This window comes from Pagrus pagrus, assembly GCF_965226575.1.
Source record: "Pagrus pagrus genome assembly, chromosome: 8".
NCBI lineage: Eukaryota > Metazoa > Chordata > Actinopteri > Spariformes > Sparidae > Pagrus > Pagrus pagrus.
In genome coordinates, this window is record NC_140192.1 from 15,268,363 (window position 1) to 15,290,632 (window position 22,270).

General features: G+C 39.9%; 1 protein-coding gene across 30 annotated transcripts in view; it reads right to left on the reverse strand.

Moving 5' to 3' along the window:
• The window catches only part of camk2b1 (calcium/calmodulin-dependent protein kinase (CaM kinase) II beta 1), a 69,675-nt gene extending 48,586 nt beyond the window's left edge, over positions 1-21,089 (reverse strand). For 18 of the 30 annotated variants that reach the window (XM_084359595.1, XM_084359588.1, XM_084359594.1 and 15 more), the window contains exons 1-5: positions 20,783-21,088; positions 13,952-14,046; positions 3,782-3,841; positions 2,463-2,517; positions 2,086-2,151 (exon numbers count right to left, since the gene is read on the reverse strand). In XM_084359595.1, coding sequence (XP_084215721.1) covers positions 2,086-2,151; positions 2,463-2,517; positions 3,782-3,841; positions 13,952-14,046; positions 20,783-20,844 — 338 coding nt within the window. In that variant the 5' untranslated portion in view covers positions 20,845-21,088. Of the gene's footprint in view, positions 1-2,085; positions 2,152-2,462; positions 2,518-3,781; positions 3,842-13,951; positions 14,047-20,782 lie in introns of all 30 variants that reach the window. The other 12 variants (XM_084359602.1, XM_084359580.1, XM_084359605.1 and 9 more) reach the window with 2 other exon arrangements.
• Between the last annotated feature and the right edge of the window lie 1,181 nt (positions 21,090-22,270).

Genomic DNA, 22,270 nt, shown 5'->3' on the forward strand with positions numbered 1-22,270 from the left:
CAGAGAAAATAGATGGATAATATGAATGAAAACAATATGAAAAAGGTATCAATGTTATCATATAGAGCAAATAAAAGTATTTAAAATTCACATGAAACGGCTAGTTACATGTTTCCTACAAAACAGGCAGATATTGATTGTAGTTTACAGAGATTACATTAGTCAATACAGCTGAATGTGCGATCGCTCCCTGCCATGGACCTAGCGATCATCCGGCTCTCCACACTGGCAGCATAGAGGACCACTTGCTGCACTGCTATCCAAGCTAACTTTATAATGACAGCTGCATTAGCAGCAGTTAAAGGTTACTTTAGCAACAAAGCTACAGGTGTCTGTCCATCAGGAAACCCCATAAATCACCTCATTGGGCTTGTTGGCCCGTATGATTAAAACACTTAAACATCAATTTTGACTTTTATTTTATTTCAAAGCATTTTCAATAAATGTAACACAAGCTGGTCACAAAGCTAATTAACTGAATAACACTTTGCTCAAAGGGCCCGCTGTTCTCAAGCTACAGGTCAAACAGCTCTGGAGGAGAGACTACAGACAATCGTTTATTGTGCCATATTGGCATGAATTTCTACAATATCAGACTATTCATTTTCACTTTTGATGTTGTTGAATGGACTAACACCCACATCACGACTGTCATTTTCAAGTATCTCTCTCACTGTTCTCTCAGCCTATTGTCTGTCCACCCCCCCACTACTCCATTTCCTCTTCCGCCATTGGTTGAAGTGAACTGTGTGTGTGTCGATGAGTCAGCACGAGTGGTGGGAGTGAGATATAAAACAACATGGGTGGTTGTGGTTGTGGTGGTGGGGGAGAAAAAGAAAGTTAAGAAGAGGGCTGAATGAAAATTAAGAAAAGAGAAGTAGAGAAGGTGAGACTGAAAATACACACAAACACGACAGGTGGGCAGAGCTACTCGTTTGGTTTGTATGTCTCCTACTGTTTGAGTAAGTGAAAGCACAGGGGGAAATGAAGGGGGCATCATAACAGTATAGGGGTGTACTGTGGACCACTAGCATCAGGCAAGTTAATTGGATATTTTATTTTAAAAGACGCATATTTAAGTTTTCACCAATATGAGTTTGTTGATTTCATTACAAATATTAGTGACCTTCTGTGAGACAAAAGATGCAGTTTTTATTATTATTAGCAAGGGAACTGGGTTCAGTGTGTCCTGCGTTATGGGCTTATTACTGTTTTGGAGACAACTTTACTTTACTACTTTTTGGATGTGGTACACTTTTAACAACAAATATGTTACTTTTGTTTTTAAAAACACAAAATGTGTAGATCTATCAAAAATGCTTTTCTTTCTTCTGCTAAGTGCTCTTGCTATGACATGTTTTGCACTTAGCAGAAATCACTTTTATTACAAACTCTGTTGGTAGCTCAATTTTCACTACAAGATGTAAAATGTAATCACAACACTTGCTGCAATTAAACTAGCAGGCAGAAACTCGCAGACGCCAATTCAATGTGAAGTTTACTTAAATTGGGCAACAACATCCACCCCACTTTTCACATCTGAAAACTTGAAAAGCTGAATTTCTTTTTTAAAGTGTTATTTTGGTCTTGAAAACCCTCATCAGTCAAACCTTGGATTGAACCTAAAGCTTGTCCCGTTGTCAGTGTGAGAGGTAAAGTGCTGTGGGATTGAGAGAGGAGGTATAGTGAAAATAAGGAGGAGGAGGAAAACAAGTATAAGAAAAAATAGTAATATGCCAAAAATAAGAGGTAAATTAGAAGTTAACAGAAAGAGAGAAAGGGAAACAGCTAGCCGGAAAGAAGAGAAAAGACAATAGAAACAAAAGAGGACAGTAGAAACAAAATGAAGACAGAAATTAAGCCAATAATAAGAAAACATGCAGAGGGGGGGTGTGAGGAGTAGAAAAAAGGTAAGGAAAAGGGCAGAAAGTGAGAAGGAGAGCAGCAAAGAGTAGAAAAGAGAGTAAAGCAGAGTCACAGAAGAAGAGGGAAAATACGTAAACTAGACAAGAGGAGACAACAGAAGACATTTAAGGACGAGGAGAAGCCCTTTCGCACATACAGGAGTGACAGCTGCGCTCCTACCTGGCGTCGGCCTCGCTGTAATACTCTCTGGCAACGATGTCCTCAAACAGTTCACCTCCGGTAACCCTGCGCGTGCACACACACACACACAAACACACACACACACATACATACACACAAATACGTTAATATTGGGAATGCTTGGATTGGATTCCTAGTTAATTTCTTGTTTCCAACGGCACCCCCCTTCCCCCAATCCTCCCCCCTTCCCACACTGTTACCATGGAAACAAGAGGGAATTGCCAAGAGATGGATGTGGATGGCGTGGGTGGTGGTAGTTGTGTTTGGGGGGTGGGAGAAATATAGGAGAGCGAGAGAGTTATGTAATTGCATATACTGTATAGGCAAGGGCGGGAAAGTAGTGGAGGATAACTTACAAGTCAAACAGGAGGTAGTGGAAGCCCTCCTCTGATATACTGTCATGAAGACGGACTGGAAGAGAAAGATAAACAGACATATGAGAGATTCTCAGCATATTAAAGGATAAGTACCGTTTTTTACAACCTGGACCTTATTTCTGGCAAAAGATATGGTCATTTACTCACCCAGATAACTTTGGTGTCATTCGGCGTCGTTCGGACGAAATTAGATCCAGTGTAGCGGCGATATATCCATATAATGGGAGAGACGGGGCAGCGACACACAGCCTCTATATAACGCATTATCTGCCACGAAACTAGTTCATTTCATCAATATTTTGTTATGAAATGCTAGCGCTATTAGCCTCTGAGTCCGGGCTCGTCTGTTGTCAACATCCGGGGTCTGTAGGTTGAGCTACTACCTCTGACCTGGAAGATGTCGTCTCTGAGCTGCGCGCGCACCCGCGACAGCGCGGCTTGATTACCTGTAGCTGCTACTGCTAGTTTGACCCCGGATGTTGATAACGGACGAGCCCGGACTCAGAGGCTAATAGCGCTAGCATTTCATAACAAAATATTGATGAAATGAACTAGTTTCGTGGCAGATAATGCGTTATATAGAGGCTGTGTGTCGCTGCCCCGTCTCTCCCATTATATGGATATATCGCCGCTACACTGGATCTAATTTCGTCCGAACGACGCCGAATGACACCAAAGTTATCTGGGTGAGTAAATGACCATATCTTTTGCCAGAAATAAGGTCCAGGTTGTAAAAAACGGTACTTATCCTTTAATTATGAGAATGTTAATATTTGTGTTAATGCAAATTAATTTATGAATAACACAGCGTAACGCTGCCATATTTTAAGTAGGAGCAAAAAAGAGAGATAAAGAGGGAGTGAGAGAGTGTGTGGGGGTAGAAACCACATAGTATCATGATAATTGAGTCCTATATCATATATATTAACAGTACAGTAGGAGGTTATGGCAATAAAGGGGTATACTTAATCAACACAAATAGATTACACACTTGTGTATTACCATACTGTGTATTGCTACAAAATAATTTTCTAATATTTAGCAATAGATAGGGTTTATTTTGTAGAAAGTTGTGATAAATGGGTTTATATTTTAAGGTACTATTAACAGACTGATCTCTCTTTACAAATAGTAGTAATGTAATCTATTTTGTGAGAGAAGAACTAATACATGGATATTATGCAAATCAAAACAATAACAAATAGGCCTTTACTTTGAATTAAGTAGTAATAGATTTGGGTTTCATTCCAGACAGGTGTTGGCAGTAAGAGGTGAAACATAAAAAGACATGTCCTCACCGATGTTGGGGTGTTTCAACAGGCGACAAATCCGAGCCTCTCTCTCCAGCTTCTGGTGATCTGAAAGGCGACAGAGACAGAGAGACAGAAAAAAGAAAGAGAGAGGGACAGTTAATGAGGAGTTTTTCTTAATATCTGACTGCAACCACACAATCTCATTATGTCCTGATATTGTAGCACCCCTCAGTCCGGTTAAATGTGAAAATGTCAAAACACTGATGAAATGTTCGCTAAAAATCCACGCTGTCTGAGATGTGACACACACACACAAGTGAACTACAGAGTGTGTAGATCCACCCAGTTGGCATAAAACTGAAATACAATAAGGAGGTGTTTCTTTCTCCAGGTATTACAAGATTATCGGTGTCGTAGAGTATATTCCCAGATGGGTGGATAGATTACCAACAATAAAATTAAAAGGTAGGACAGTCCATTCAATCCATCTATTAAAATAAGGGCTGGATTTGGGGGCAGAAATCAACAGATGGACGTACAATAGAGTGGGCCCTGTTTTATAAAGGCATGACATCTATTCATTCTTGAAACTAGTTAGATTCATGATTTTGAAATTTGAACTTGTGCAAAGTCCAAAGTTGTCTTTAGATTAAAGCTACCATTTTCTTAAAACAAATAAAAGTTATGTTTACATTTTGTGTTACTGAAGATAACAGATTTATGTGGTTATAGAGGTCAAACAAACATATTAAATCCATTTCCTTCATCCAATTTTTTTGTACATTTTGAAACCTGCATTGTTTACATCCAAGTTTACTAGCTGGTGTTCTCCTTCTTTGGCAGGATTGTGTATGGTGCCACTTGTGTGTGGGTGCGTGACAAACAAAACATTACTCCACAGTGCTACTAAAGGTCAGCTCCACAGCAGGGCTGCAACTAACAATTATTTTCTTTGTCGCTTCATCTCTAAAGTCTATAGTGACGTCTTCAAATTTCCTTTTTTGTCCAACAGTCCAAAACCCAAAGACTCTTCATTTTCTTTTATAAATGACAAAAAGCAGCATATTCTTACATTTAAGAAGCTGGATATCTTTGACATTTAACTTGAAAATGGCTGAAATGATTAATCAATTATCGAAAGTTGGTCATCAATCTTTTAAACGAATATTGACTGATTGTTGCATCTCTACTTTATGGACCAGACAAGTAAGCCAAAAAATAATCGACACATTGATCACCAGAGAAAATAAGTGTTAGTTGCAGTCCTCCTTTAATTTATACTTTTCACTAGAGCCCGACCGATATTGATTTTTGTGGCTGATGTTAAAATGGATATTAGGGAGTAAAAAAATCCAATATGCATATCTCGGCAGATATACTCAATTGTATTTTAAATAATCCCTAAATTGTGGTTAGCAAACATCTGTGACAGAGATATGTAATGGAGGCAGGATATTTTACAGTCCAGCAATAAACTTTATAGTCCAGAATGACATCAGTGCACGAAAACAGTAAACTTATTGGGAATTTAATATTTATAAATTATCACAAGCATCTTTTTCTGCAATCTCTTTTGTTTTTTCAATTTTTTTGAAGCACATTGAGCCGCATATATGCAGATACCGATAGATCTGTGATAGCCCAACAACGTCGGCCTCCACCTCTCATCTTTCTATCATCGAAAAGCAGCATATAGTTTCATATAATATAGATAATTTAATCCTCTAACCCAACCATGAAATAAATAAAAAAAATAATATCCTTTTGCTCATATTTTTTGTTACATCCTGCTCCATTATCCTGTTTCAAGAGGAAAACATATCAGGTTATGAAAGCAACATAATCATAATAACAATCACTGTGAGTCAGAATACAGGTCTTCGAACTCATTGTTTGATAAGAAGACCAGATTATGCATTAACGTGTGTGTGTGTGTGTGTGAGGGCATACATGCTTATATAAGAGCTTAATGATACTAGCAACCCTGGATTCCATGGTTATCGAGCAAGCAGCGCTCTTAACCAACATACAAACACACACATACACTATAGGGGGTGGACCACCCTGTATGTGCAGGCATGCAGAGCACAGCAGAGAGCAGAAACATGGAAATGCATATGTTCACCCACACCCATGTACAAGTCGAAAACACACAAATGCACCCATGCTGTACACACGTACAGTACACGCAGGCACACAAATAGACCAGCGAAACACAAGCGCACATTCACGCTGGCATTGAGGAGTGACAGTGAAGTGTAAGCCCAGTGATTATAGTCTTAGAAGATGAGAGGAGCGAGGCGGAGAAAGGAGTGGAGGAGTGTTGAAGAGGGGACAGAGGAGGAGGAAGGAAGGAGACAAAATAGGAGGGCGATTAATATGCACAAAGCCCGGTTGCTGCCTTTCAGTTGAAAGAATGTGACATTGCTGATTGCTTATGTTGTTTCAGCGACCGCCACCGCCTGCTACTTATTTTGGGTTTTTTTCACTGTATTGATTTGTTCTCCAATTTTTTATTTTGGTTTTGGAGGAGGCTGTAGACACGCTGAATGGTTGTTTTTCCATTTGTTTGTTTGTTCTTGTGTTAAGTACGACACTTCAGACACTTTTAAATTGGATACTCTTCTTTGTAGACACGCATCCCTTTGCAGTGTATCAGTGTGTTTGGACTAAGTCACACTGAGTGGTGTTCAAAAAGTACCAACTGTCCGCTCTGTTGAACACTCCCGGATATGTTATCCATCATACTACAATGTCAAATGGTGGAAACATGTCATAAGCACAAGCATCACATTTCATTCTGTCAGTGGCATCTGCTGACATTACTCTGCAAGTACAGAATTGGCTCTGAGTAAGCGCAATGGTTCATCTTAGCTTAGTCTACCAGATGGCCAGACTGAGCCTTTGTTATCGCCATGTCTTTGAAGGGCTACATGAGTGAAGGCTGGAATAGGAAATTTAACTGCTAAACGTAAAAAAGTATGAATTGTTTTTTGTTTTTTTCATTAAAAATCAATTTAAGGAAGACATTCACTCTCTTATCAACATAATGAGTTTTAAGGCAGAGCCACTATATAAAGAATATTATGTTATTTGAAGGCATGGGCACTATAAAATAAAAAAGAAGTGATATAAACGATTAAACTGTGCTTCTTTCTAGCTTTGCCTCAGCTTAAGATCCTTTAGGAGTGGAAACCGTGTAGGTCAAAGACAGGATTTACAGCTGGAGATCGACTTATGTTCCTCTGTAAAGGAAGGTCCCTACTCAGGTCCTTTATCTCAGCGCTATCAGGCTGAGTGGGTCAATGTGAGATAAACCTACAGCCAACACTGTGAATGACAGATGATCTGCCCCAGCAGACCATCTTGTAATGGCTGCTCTTCCCATAAAGACTGCACATCTGTCCGTACTGTGTGACAACCTTAGGGTGAGGGGAGGTGTGGGCGTTTAGGCAGAGATAGCAGTGGATGAATCGTCGAGATGGTATCATAGTCTTATTTGATGTTGCCACCACTGTAGCTCTGAATAAAGATAGTCAGCTAGTCAGTGTTTGCTTTGGATTGTGTACATGCTGAGAATAAAGATGGGTTAGTGGTTGAATGGATAAATCTTTAATTAATACATCGATATTATAATGATATCATGATATGAGACTATATTTTGTCTTGATTTAAGATGTCCACATATTGTGAGACGGCATAACTGTTGTCTTTTCCTAGTTTTAAAGGCTGCATTACAGTAAAGTGATGTCGTTTTCTGAACTTAACAGACGGCTTTACTTGTTCTAATACGTTACCCGCTTGTTATTTTACTGATTACTGATGATTAAGTTTCAAAAACTCATTGTGTTAACATTTTGTCAAGGTACCAATAGTCATCACTATAATATTGTCACAGGATTGATATTTAAGTATTTGGTCAAATATGCTATTTTTCATTTTGTTGCCCAGTCCGAGCATCCATTAAGTGCTTTTGAGGAGATTTCAAAACATCAAGATCTATATCATGTATCGCCACAACCCAAGCTCGGTTCGCTGCGTGTACGAATAGACAGACCAAAGGGATGGATAGACGGCTGGTTTGACAAACTGCTGTACTAATAAATGGTGATTAGATTGTGTGTTCTGACATTTAGAGCAGAGCATAATTAAACGGCCACTGGTGATAGGTGCAGGTGAGGTAAACACACTAGAGAGGCACCGATCTATCAGCCTAACATCAGAATCAGCCGACATTCCCCTTGTTGACTGCTGTCAGCCTGTCTGCAAAAAGGTTGACACTTATAGCAGTGGCTGAAGTTTATCTGTTGTGTCACATCAGTGTTTTCGCTGGCACATTCATGAGATATTAATTCGTGCCATCAGTTTAGAAGGCTAGGTGCATCTCAACAACACTATTTTTTGTATATCAGTTTAATCCTTCAACAAAATGCTATAGACATTTTAAACTGCATTTGTTGCATCAAAATACACACAATTAGAAAGTAAACATTCAAGGGGTTGAGGTTAAAAACTATTTTCTTCTCTTTGTACCAACAAGTAAACACAAGCGGGATCAAACCTAACCTAGACCTCCACGGTATGGTGCTTACTATAATTGGTTTGCTTGGTCTGCAACTGTGGCCAAGTAAGAGTGGTAATACAGGCTGCTTTGGAGCTCAGTGAGTCAGTCAAACATTCATTTAGTCAGGCGCTCAAACAGTCAGTCAGTCAGATACCAATCTTGTGCTTCTGATGCAGCAGGGTAAATAAGAAATGAGGAGAAGGAGAGAAAGGGGAGGAGGATGAGGACTGGTCCAGAGGGAAAGGAAAATGAAAGTGGAGAAAAGAGGACAAGCAGGAGGAGATAGGTTGCAGAGATGAACATAAGCACTGCGTTTTCACTGTGTGAGATAAGGACAGGATTCAGTGAAGTATGTGGGCATCTATATGTTGGAGGAGCAGAGAGGAGAGGAATGAATTTGGGTTAATCATCACCAGTGAGGGCTTAAGTCTCAAGAGAGGAGGAGATGTAAAAAGACGGCCACAAAGACAGCCAGATATAACCACTGTTCAGAACATCTGACTCTTGCCAGTTGGGAAATGTTGAGTATGAACTGCATTGCAGTCAGGAAGGTCAGGAGGCAGCCATGTTTAAGTCATGAGATATGCAACACTGTATTTCCTGTACATTTTACAGTAATGGCAGGACAGGACTTAAGGTGAAGCTTGACTCTTGGGGAGGAAACTATATCACAATGTCAGGATTAGGATTTAGTTGTATCATTGAATTCTTTGAGTCTGTTGAAGGCGACATTGTGTGCAGCATCATCCTCAACCTAAACAGGGCTGCAACTAACAACCATTTTCGTAGTCTATATATTTTTTTTTATGAATCGATTAGCTAATTGGTCTAAAAATGTTGAAAATTGTTGATCAATGTTTCCCAAAGCCCCAGGCGACATCCTCAAAAGTCTTGTTTTGTCCATAAACTGAAAATATTGACTTTACCGTCACAGATGAGTAAAGAAAACGATTTACAGATTTTCAGAATCATTGTTATTGTGAATATGTCAAGAGACAAATATTCACATCGTTAAACTGAAATTCTGCTTTATATCCAAGGAGAAGGGTTTTGCTGGTAAAAAAAGTGTGGATTACTAACAAATCAGGATTTGCTCATATGTGTAATTACAGTTAAAGTGATTTGACTTCATAATAAGGCTTAATACTAAGGTTTAATGCGCACTTGAATGAGGTGACTACATCTGTCCTGGTTATTTGACATTGACACAAAGATGGCTGGCCAAACCAGGTCAGATCACTGCTATACTGCATTGCAGGTGGATCTCAAACACAAGCACCACTGCTCTCTATCATGATGAATTATATGGCCATACAGCAACCTCTGGCAACCCCTGTCCAGAGATCACTGCCAATAAACAAGCTCTGTGATTGGCTGAGTCGGTGCCCAGCAGACCTGTCCTACATTTTCTGTTGACACGTGTTGAATTGGCATTAAGCATTTTGCGGCTACAAGGGTGGAGTAGTAGGAAGATGGTCGACACAGAGGAGAATCCTGGCTGCGTGTGTCGGTATGTATTATTATGTGCAATATTTAATCTTACTGCATCTCATCCTTACTAACTTTCACACAAACACACACACACACACACACACACACAAACTGGGCCACAGCTATGATTATCTATAAATGCTTTTGTTTGATATCATAACCCAGTGGTATCGATGGCTTTTGAGTCAGTGAATCATCATGGCTCCAAGTATTTAGACTACTATAAACAAGAAATCTTTAGTCTTTTCTTGTTGTAGCTGTAATAGATCATTGAGAGAGTTCACTGTGCAGTTGACTGAGTGCATCACAGCCTCAGCTCCTCTGCTATGGTTGTCTGAATATCTGTGTGTTTGTGTGTCTGAGTGTGTGTGTGTGTCAGAGAGAGAGAGAGTCAGATGAGAGTCCCGTGCTAAAGGCATGTAGGCGTACAGGCGCATGGCCCTCAGCTGCCAAGTGCCTGGGGTGCCTTTTCTCGCATGACCCCTCCCTCCCCTCCGCTACCATCTCCATCTGCCAGTCCTAAACAAAACGCTCCTCTCAAAGTTGCTGCAACCAGGACTCTAAGCTCACTGACCTTACCTGCTGCTGCCTGAGAGATATGACAACAACAAAGCGACCTTAACCAAATCCCACTTCTAAAGTAGAGCTGCAAGTCATCGTGAAACCTGGCTGTGGCAGCCCATGTCAGATAGGTCATGGAGATATAAATAGGACCCGGAGTAGAGGTAGTATGCAGCAGCTCTGCCGGCTCTAACATTGCTCTTCTGTTTCATAGAACAGGGCTCATCCATTAGTAAGGAGTGCAGCACAAGCATCGCGCACCACCCAGTCAGGTCAGATCAGACCTCTTATCAAATGTAGAAGCAGGGAGATTATACTGTGCCTCAGAAATATGGTGGAAAGCTGCAAGCACCTGCACTCCTGGATAGCTAGAGTGAAATGTATAGGTCTAATGATAGTACAACCTATAGGTGAATTATTTATTCTGTGTGCGTATGTGAGTATGTGCTGCTTTAGCTCTCATCAAGCCAATCGCAGGGATTATCTGTTTGCCCCCTGCTAATAGCACCAGGATAATCTAGGATGGGTTTAATCTCATTAAATGCTGCTCTCTTGCACTGACATATAGTCAAAATATGACAAGAAAGAGTGGCATAAATGCTGCCAGACACGATGGTACACAACACCCACCTAACGATGGAGATTTTACAAATGGAAATTTGTAATCTTTAATTCTTTTGTTTTAATATAAAGTAAAATCCTGATAGAAATTTACACTGTTTAGTTTTTTTTCTTATTGTGGACACACGTTATGTGCAAATATCACTCACTACATTCCTACACTGTGAAAATATAACATGACTGTAGCACAAAAATAAAAACTTAACATGCTTCACATTCACTTATAAAGGTTAAATAATGGATCAAATTGGGATAGCAGAACCATTTAAACCTGCAATAACAGGCCACCTGGTGGTAGAAGAAAATAAGTTGTGTACACAAACTTGGCATATCACGACCTTTAAGTTGATATGGTAAAGTTCTCATACTCTGCAACATCATATAATTAATTTGGAGTCGTGATTCTGGATGGCTGTCCAATTTTTCATTCTCTTTTAGCTCTGTTTTTGGTCTCTACCAACTCCTGAGGGAAAATAGTTGGATCTTAAGCTGTTAAATGCTCCACTATATTCACCAGCTAGTCTCTAACTCTATCTGTCTACTGTTTGGTGCAAAACACCTCGTGAGCAGTTGATTTAAAGAGATTTTTTCGCTGACAACAGCTGCTGGAAATTAGGTTTTGCGAGCAGTAAGAGTGAACCCAAAAGTAAAGCTGTAGCCAGACATCTAAACAATGAGCTGAAACTCAGTATGAAGCTCCATAAAGCTGAGGGAAACAGCGGATTTGGTTAAAGAAATGGCGATTACGGCCACTTTAAAGTTAAGAATAGCACGGCAATTTTGGTCATGGCTTAGTAAGAAAGCTGAAACAGCTGAGAAACACTGGTCCGTTTCTCATGTATATTTGACAACAAACCGTCTGTAATCCGTTGTTTTTTTAGTGGAGGCAGCAAAATTCATTTTTTCCTAATATCTGCTGTAGCTGGAAATAGCATGCTGAAATACAACGCCAAAAGGGCATTACAACATCAGCTGGTTAATTTATCATCATTACACTGTTTCCAAGTGTCTGCACTCTGAAGGACACGCACTACCTCAACCTGAAGGGATGAAAACTCCCCTGGTCCGCATCATCACAACATACAGAGCAAAACATCTTGAATATTCCACTTGTGTTGGTGAGATTGTAATATGTTTTTTTAAAAAAGAAAGGCTCATCAAGGCTAATTGACAAATCATGCAGTCATAATTGAGACCAACACTTTCTACATTCTAGGTTGATGCCCTCTGCTAATGCCTGTTAAAATGCCTGTTCCACCTCACTCAACATTTTCACACACGCCCAATTTGTGTGTGTGTGTGTGTGTGTGTGTGTGTGTGTGTGTGTGTGTGTGTGTGTGTGTGTGAAGGCAGGGTAACAGTCAAGTGTCAGTGTGGTGCCACCTGGCAGGGCCTCGGCGGAGGGGCTCCAGTTACCAGGCTGGAGGGGCAGCAGGAGATTTACACTGAGCAAGTGGTGGTGTGGAGAGCTAAAGCGACCACTGTGCTGCTGGAATGGTCTTCATGGCCGTGGCATTTAGCCTTGGCTTAAACAGTTACTGGCTGCACAGCATGTGACACTAATTAAGGTACTTAAAAGATCTTTTTTTTATTTCGTAATACATTACTGTATGATCATATATAAAACATTATTTCATTACATTATTACATAGATACGAATTATATTGCATTTGAAGCATTCAGCTGGTTCATCCAGATTTATTTAAAAATCTAAAATTACAAGTAATTAATATCAAAGACCTCAAAACTGAGAGAATCCTTTAATGGCAAATTACCAGGAGGATCAACAATGATGCAGGTAAAAAAAAAAAAAAGGTACAGTGATTCAACTGACAAAATGTGAGCCTACTTCAGGTCTTCTCGGTCGATGACTTCAATCATTGATTTTCAGTAAGCAGTCCTAGTTTATATATATATAATTTATACAAGTAGTTTTAATTTACACATACACTGTAGTTGTGTATTGCCACAGACAAGTTCCCACATGCTGATTTTCGTCTATTGCATTACTGACTAATGTTTTTGTTACAGTCAGATGTCCACCAAACATTGTCTCTTTATCAGGGACAATACACATCGACTACTATCCAGATAATGTAAATGCATCAGATTTAGCCTAAAGGCTCATTTACAAGCTGAACTATGATGAAGTATAAGACTCTCACATGTATTTTAAAATTCTATACATGTTCTGCCTGTAATGTTTTCTTGTTTTTTTCCTTTTTTCTCTAACTTTACATTGCCCGATTCCCTCTATGCTGCAGTACGCAATTGACACTGAACTCTGTGCGGGGAGGGCTGCTGTTTGGCTCCACAAAATGTAACTCTGTGCATGTGCTACCTTTGTGACACATCACGTCACAGTCCGCTTCTTTTCAGAAGCCTCCTGCTATACCCACCAGGTCCAAGGGGGACGAGAATCCTAGCCCTGTGTCAACCATGCATCTCCTGGAAACTTTGACAGCCCAGTTGAAATGAGTGCATGCCACAGAATTAAAGCCACTGAATCCATCAACCAAAATGCTAAGTATAACTCAAGAAACAGGACAGTGAAAGAGGGGAACCTGGTGTTCAGAAGAGCCCACTGTAGGGCCATCACAGTACAATACCAGCTATGACTCTACTTTGCTGTCACAAGCTTCTGCAACTGTTCTGTTGTCCTTTTCTCACACACAGACCCCAGTGTGATACAATGTTGTCCTACGCAACACCATCTGAGAGGGTAATTGCTGTTAGATATCACTTATATAACTGTCTACACTGTAGGTGTGGAGGTGACCACTGGGACAGAGAAACTATGAGCAAATTAGTCATTCTTGTGCTTTTAGTAAGCGAGGTAACAGTGAAATTCAGCTAGACTGTTTTTGTTTTTGCACCTTAGGGTACAGCACACACTGGTCTCAGTTCTAGTATATGTTGTGCTTTGATGGAATTAACAACACCTATGATGGAAAATCCAGAAATATGGATGTGCTTACCTCTTGCAGATAACTTTTTGGTGTTGATTATTTTTGCGGCATACTCCTGTCCCGTGCACAGCTTAACACATCTGCGCACCACTGAAAAGGCTCCCCTGTAAAACACAGAAAAAACATTTATTATGCTTTGGAAAAAAGCCAAACAGGTTGATATTTAAAGTCTAGTTGATGTAATAGTTCTGTGCTTCTCTAATTGCATTATTCATCATCGTGTAATGGAGAGATACCTTCAGCACACCTGCAACGTTAATGACTGTGGCAATGGTTTTGCTTTTTCTGCACAGCTAGCATTTTTTAAGTCCCAACGCAGAATAGACCTGATGTCACTTGCTCACATGTTGACTGTGCTGAGCTACATTAAGACTACGCTGCAAGAATATGTCTGCTTAAAAGGCCCCCATGAGGATCCCTGTAGACTGTCAGCATATTCTAAATAACACGCACACGTGTGGCGTTTGCTAAAATGGGCTCTTAAAAACCAAGCATTCGTGAGCAGGTTCATTACCTTGAAAAACCCATCATGATGCACAAATTCTCACATCAAGCACAAAACTAAAGCACGATGTCTTACAGCCACTTCATCTAACTTCTACGTGTTTTTGCAAAATATAACCCAAACTTAAATCTAAAAATAAAATTGAGACTTTTAAACACTGATTATCTGGATGTATTTGGCCATAAAAAGGTCACATTTAGACATACTGAACATCAGCAGCCTCAACACCAACATATGAGCATTTCCCTTTTATAAAAAATGACGGCAGACATTTCTCCACTCTTCAGAGAACTGGCTTCACAGCCTTAACCAGGCCTGTATACTTCAATCTGTCCCAGTCTTACTTCTACATTTCGACAGCAAGAGGTTCACTACTCAGGGCTCGACAATAAGGACTGCCCAGTTTCCCAGGGCAAGTAAAATGCCACATTGGGCCTTGAAAAACCTCTTCACTCCAAGCACAGTTTTGTGTCGGATTATAAAAAGTGATATATTTTCGAGCAATGAAATCCTTTGTTTCAGTTCATGTCCAGGTCAAAATGGGAGAAAACCTTTTCAATTTAGTTTCACAACATCCCACACTGTACATCCAATACTTAAATTATCCTGGAAAAAGGAGTTTAGTTTGGTATGTGTGAGAACAAGGTGTACAAGATTAAACATGACAGTTGATTTAAGTCTGTCGTTTGTCTTTGGACAAGTAGTTTTCTGAAGTAAAAAAAAAACAAAAAAAAACAAAAACACTGAACCCTGCTGGTGCCACTGGTCTGCCTCCACACTGAGGCAGTTACAGACAACCAACAAGGTCAGGGTTAGAGGTTAAAGACCAGCTGACCTGAGACTTAGATGAGCAGACACTGGGAGAAATATCTACATGGAGACACAAAACCCAGCAGAACTGAGAAGGTATTTCAATACCATCTCGGCATCAAATAAAAACAACAACAAGCTGAAGCGAGTCTGAAATGTCCCATCTCAGGATCGGGACTGTGTGGTTAGTGTAGTGGATGAAAATCAACATGCTTAGTAAGTGCTTTTCTATATTGACCATGTGCACTGTGAAAGTCACTCACACACAGTTGTGTATAAGCACTGCATGGGCGACACCCGCCACACACACACACAAACAAACGCATATGTTACTGACACCACAGCTGTGCCTGGAAAGTTCACACTCTGTGAGGTAAGTATCTATCGTCGGGGCTAAATATGCTTTAACACACATACACAGTTAAATAAGGTAACATGCCATGAATCATTGCTTTTCGAAGTCTGGTTTGACACCCAGAAGGTGGACATTAAGATTTAAGGACCTCAAATTATTTTTGAAAAACATCGGGGCCTTTAGCAGTCAAGGGTTTTGTAACCTGATAACTCTGGGCTTGTGGTGTGCTGTTACGGTCTCACAAGGTGGCTGTGGTGTGGAGGAATTACGGGCTGCTGGATTTGTAAATCTATGCTCCTCCAAAGCTTCAAGTCTAACTGAGTGTTTTTCAGGAGCTCTATTAGCTGTTGTAGACTTCTTTGGAGCGACTGTGTGACAAAAGGACAGACTTTTGAGTGTGTATCTCAATGAGTAACTGTGACAGGAAGCTACATTTAAGGCTGTGTGACTGTTCTTGTTATTGTTCCTGGGAATGACAATCCTCCCATGTGGATTATATAAATTATGAGGAATTCAAATGCTAAATAATCATCAGTAATGTTGATATAATGACTATTCAGGTAAAGGCAAGTCTTAGGACAAGTAAAACAGTCTGAGAAGTTCAGAAAATGATACGTCCTTACTGTAATGCAGCCTATAAAACAAGGAAAAGACAACACTTACGGCATAACATGATATGACGATATCCAAAATGTAAGACAGTATTTAGTCTTGTATCATAAGGTAGTGATATAATATCAATATATTGCCCAGCCCTAACTAAAACATAAATCAGGAAAATAACTGATTAACCTCTGATGAAAATAATCATAAGATGCTGCAGACTTTTTCCCATTTACTATGCAATTCATACAAACTCGTACTCCACATCATTGCTAAAGCATGCCGTGGTTTGTAGTAAAGTTTGGTAGACATGAATTTGCAATGAATGATAAAAACATGCTAAAGCAAAGGCACAACACCTAAGTGTCACAAGCCCTGCTAAGACAGTGACACCGTTAGAGACTGAGCACGCAACAATTAGCTCTCCTCAGATGCTGGATTACTATTATATTATGTATATTAGATACAGAGAGCGACAATATGAGGATGCCAAGCCATTCACACCTGCGCTCCTTCCTCCAAGCTTTATGTGGCTGGGTGAATAATAAGATTGGTCTATAAAAGATATTTTGCAGTGCAGGGCGAACAGATTAGTCCCTCTCTCTCTCGTAGAGAGCTTCAAAGCCACTCAGAGCTTTTAACTGGAGCGTATTGTGTCGAAGCTAAGATTTATGTGAATGCAGCGAGGCCTACACATTTGATCTGTTGCCTTCTTCACAATGTATTTTTTAATCAGGGGCCAGGAACATCACGTCTCCCTGGGTTTGGGATATATTGGAGCCAGAGATGCAAAACCTTCTCTGCTAACAATATTTATTACTTATGGGATGAAAGGAGCATGAATGCAATATCATAAATCTTTTTTCTGCTATAGCAATTAGTTTGGCAGACAGCAAATCTGTATATCTGGGTGGTTTTCATATATCTCACTAAAGGACTGCCCCACCAAAAACATATGCTTTGAGTGTCAAATACTCTCCTATTGTAGGCTTGAGGGGCGGCTCTGAAAACATTTTAGCTAGCACTTCACTGAGGACAGCAGCTGAAGCCAGCTTGGATTCACAACAGTACAGTGAATTCAAATGGTGACCCAGTTTCATGACAAAAAACTAAAAAATCCACATTAACTCCTCAATTAATTACAGCCTCGTTCACCTCTCTGCAATCTATCCTTATTTTCAGTATACTTTCACCAAAATATGCAGGAGTAAAGCTGAATACACAGCTGTTGTTTGAGGATTACAACATACTTAACCTGTAACCAAGCTCACTAGCTGCTGTCTTCTTTCAGAGAGATATTATCTTTTTACAGCTACTTCTCAATTCGTGTTAATACTCAATAATATAGGCTATTTCCTTCTATAAATCCTGCAATACAACTTTATTTATTTATTTAAAATCCAATAATGTAGCTACAGACGAATGAGTTCACCTTCCTTTGAAGAGATGAGATGTCAGATAAGTTGCCATCAAGATTTGTTCACACTTAAAAATATACCTTTAAATAATATTTAAAAACTTTAAAACTAGAGCAGACACCTCCTGGTCGGTTGGTTAATTGGTTGATCCATAAGCTTTTGTTCCGACTAATTCTCAGTGTACAGTCACTCAAGTTTATTTTTGATGGCAACAGACTGCTTTCACCGCTAACAGTACAAGCTCAAGAGTGGATCGTTACCAGCAGTCCGCAAGCCGACTTTCAACTCGTCCGTCGAGAGAAATTGGGTGAATGTTGGGGCTAATGGAGCTCCTCTGTGCCCCTTATCTTCTTATTCTTCTCTATGTTTATTGGTGGATCACAAACCAAACCAATTTTACAAGTACATACCACAATATAAATTTCCCTATTGCAAAGGTATGAGATTTTCACGGTACGATAACCGTCTCTGAAAATATCACAGTTTCACAGATTATCAATTACAATGACCCTTAAAGGAAAGGGTTTTTTTTTTTTTTTAAATACCACTTTATTGTTATTCCACAAAATGTATCCTGACAGACATGAAACTTATGATAAACTTGAAATAACACTAACACCATAGAATTCAATACCATAGATAAACAAAGGGGTGGAGACGGTGGCTGATGTCTTCCCCTCCTGTCTCCGTGGTCATTGTCTTGTCTTGTTTTCTTTTGTTGACTACGGCTCCACGTAAAACAACTTTCAAAAGAGCGTCTACAAACAGGCCGACTGCTGTTTCAGAGGTTTTTTAACCTTGCATATGATAAAACGCTAGGCAAACACGAACTCGACTGAGAGCTTTAACTCAACAAATAGTCGAGCAAAACATATATGCTCATTCTCAAGGGGTTATCACAAGGTCCTCTTGGATACATAGCAAACCACTGATTTAAGGGGAAGTAGACAGGGTAGGGCAAAGGTAAGTGGGTACATACACAAGAAATTACCAACAAAAGAAAGTTTGGCACTAAATTATGCATTGAATACGCTGCCATTGTTGTCACTGTGTGAGTGTTTAACTTGTTGGTCACTTCACCAGTGCGTAGTCAAGCCTCAGATAATAAAACGACGTGCTAACAGCCCTGAAGGAAAACAAAAGCCTCTTCATCATCACTGATATTCACAATCATGGTTAAATATATTAGTATAAAGAAACCCACGGCAGAGGATTACACATTCTCCGTTTTAAACGTAAAGTAAATTAGTACCTTTCACAATATTTCTCAAAATGACATCAGAGTCTAACCTTTATCCCACGAAACCCACTAACGTATACAACACATACTGTACACTGTACTTGAGATATTTTGGTTTGTTTTTTGTTGTGGTTGCAGTTATCATCGCAGCGGTGGCTGGCGAAACGGCACGGGGCCAATCAAGCTGTCAGCACATAACACGTGATATGCATGATAATCAAACAACACCAGCGAGATGCACGGCACGCCACAGCAGCAGTGTAAACAATGAACGCCTGATGAGGAGCGATTTCTCCATTGTTCCCCTCACCTGCCTAATAATAGAATAATGTCGCAATATGGAGACTTAAACAGCGTCTCCAGTGTTCAGAGGTGAGTTCGGTGACCTTACTGACCTTTACTTCATTTTAGGATACAACATCACTTTTGAGTGACATTACTAAACTTGTTTTTATCCATTTTCCTTCCTTTATCGTATAAATCTATATATAGTTTAGTTGTTGTTTATAAAGAACAGAGACAGAACTGAGTGAGTTATGACACTGAAACTCCACATTACTATTTTTCAATCTCCTATAGCTCGAGGGCAGCGTTTTTGTGGTATAATTAAAGGTGTTTGTCAACAATAAAAGGTGATTAATTAATACTAATGATACACAGAATAAACAAACTGACCTTAAAGAACAACACAATTGCATACTGTTTTACTTTGTGTATATCTAGCTTCAAACAGTGTTGTGGGGACCTTATTTTCCTCTGAGAACAGCTTGTTTATTCAGTTACGGAATAAAATACTGAGTTTGAATTTAATCCTCTAAACTACACACTGCCCCTTTAACAAAACATTATTAGCTATATACCTTTTTAAACTATTTTGCAGGAGTATTTGCAGCGTCCTTTAAATTACGACTGATATGATTCTTTATTAGGAGAAATCGTGTCCGAGTAAAGTCATTAGATCTTACAAATAAATGTGTGAATGTGCAGCTAATTTGGCTTCATGAACAGAGATAGACGGGAGTCGTTTAGCCGCCACACCACATCTTATCTGGTGTTATCTGCCACCACAACGCTGCTAAAAAAGCCTCCAAAGGAAGACTGAGCTGTCACAGATACACTGCTTGTACTAAACAACACACGGCTACATCTAGATGGCGTTAACTCAGAACTTTAAATGGATGCTGTATGAGGTCAAATGCTAATAAAGTGTTCAGAAGACAACAAAAAGAGCTCTAAATGGCCTGTAAAGTGTGATTGTAAGACCACAAGAATGCACTTCATGTACAGATCTTTTGTTTTGTAGCTTTGCAGGTGTCATGAAGTAATTCTTCAGGAGGATATCTGGTCAAACCACTCAGAAACTGTCATGTGTGCAAGCACAGCAGACTTTCTTGTCATGCACATTCACATTACACCATACTGTATATGATCTATGAATCCTTGCTCTCTTTTTCCCTCTCTCTTAAGGTCACACGACTCTTACTTTGAAAAAAATAAATACAAAATAAAAGCACAACCACGTTTCTCTGGATTTGAACGTCAAAACAAAAGCACGTTATTAAAACTGCACACGTTGTCAATATTAGTTTGTTTTGTGAAGATTTAGAGAAAACACATGGGGACATAGTCTGAGAGGAGCAGGCATCTGTGAGAGAGAGACACTTACACACACAGGGAGAGAGAGAGAGCAGCGTATTTTGAGAGCTGTCATCCCGAAAAAGCACACACACACATACACACGTACACACACATACACACGTACACACACAGCACTGCTGCTGGCCTGCAGAGTCGCTCAGCTCTGCGCTGCACTGCCTTGAAAACGAGCCTCCTGCTGTTTTATCCACAGCACACTTCATAACCTCCCACCCAAAGCCGCCAAAACACAGTAAAACAACCCGGTACTCACTTCCCCAGCTCCTCGTATAGCTGGTACTCGTCTGTGAATCGCGTACAGGTTGTCGTGGCCATGTCGCTCCCCTGTCTCTCGCTTCTTCTACTTTGACAGCTCCGGGAAAATGTGCGAGGTCCTTTTGCGCTTAAATGTGCGTTTCAAAGTAAAGGTCCGCCCAGCAGCGAGACGGCCGTGGGAGCGGTGAGCTGGCCTGTCGGAGGCGCCGAGTCAGGGGAGGGTTGGATACGGACAGACGAAGCGACCAGGGTGGGTGTCTCTGTCTGTCTCCGTCTCTGTCTCTGTCTCTCTCCACTATCTGACAGCTACAAGCGCGCTCAGCCCAACAGACCTGCGATTCAAGCTGCCCGACCGGAGCACAGCGACTTCCGGTTGGGGTTTTCAGAATAAAACGCTCATTTTCATATTAAAAACATACTAACCCTAACCCACGGTGAACGACAGCCTCTGTCCTTAGACCCTCTATTCGAGTGAGGAAAACTTTCCACATTAAAAAACAAGAAAAGACAGAAAAAAAACTTTTAACAGGGGGAAATAAAGATGGAAGAAACCTCAGGAGGAGCCACAGAGGAGGACGAAGAAGATAAGTAACAAATATGGCTGATTTTGACTTAAATTTATTAAACTTTTTTAAACTTAGTTCAATGATAAAAAGAACTTACTAACATAGGTAACACTTTACAATAACCATCATTAGTAAATGATACATATATAGTTAATTAGATTTAGTTATTTCACTGTTAAGAAACAATGAAATGGTTAATAAAACATTTATTAGGCAATTGTTAAAAAATAAATAAAAAAGTTAAAAACATCAGTTGCAACTCTCTAATGACCATCTAAATAAATCAATTTTATTAAATAATGGTTATAAATAAACATCAGTTGTTCACTTTCCAATAAACAATTGTGAATAAAAAGTTTACAAAGCATTTTATTGCTTGTTTACAATAAAATAACTATTAACTAAAGTTTAATTAACTATAACTTTGCCATTGTTTTATTATTTATAATTGTTTATTATAATGATAGATATTATAATTACCAATTACATGTGTCACCTCAATGGTAGCTACGTCCCTTGCTAGGACTTTACATGTAATAATAATGCACAATAGTAACAAATGGCAAGTTTAAAGTGATTTATAATTTATAAAGATCACTGACTGGAGGTCATAGTTTACCCACCTTTTGAACCAGAGAGCATGCGCTTCATAAAACTGTATTCTGAAGTCAAAAATCACCCTTCTTCCGGTCTTGTGCTGATAAGTCCGGCTAACTTGACACAGCGCGCTTGCTCTGGTTGCACCCTCAGTAGTAAGAGGCGGTGCAGGACCGGCTCTCTGACGCCCTCTGGTGGACAGAGCGCACGACGGCGCAGCGCGGCAACGTAATCGAACACACCTCCCGCCTGCACGGTGCGTATTTCCAAATAGGGGCAAATATGAGAGAGCTGGTTTGTGCCTTCAAAACGTGCCGCCATGA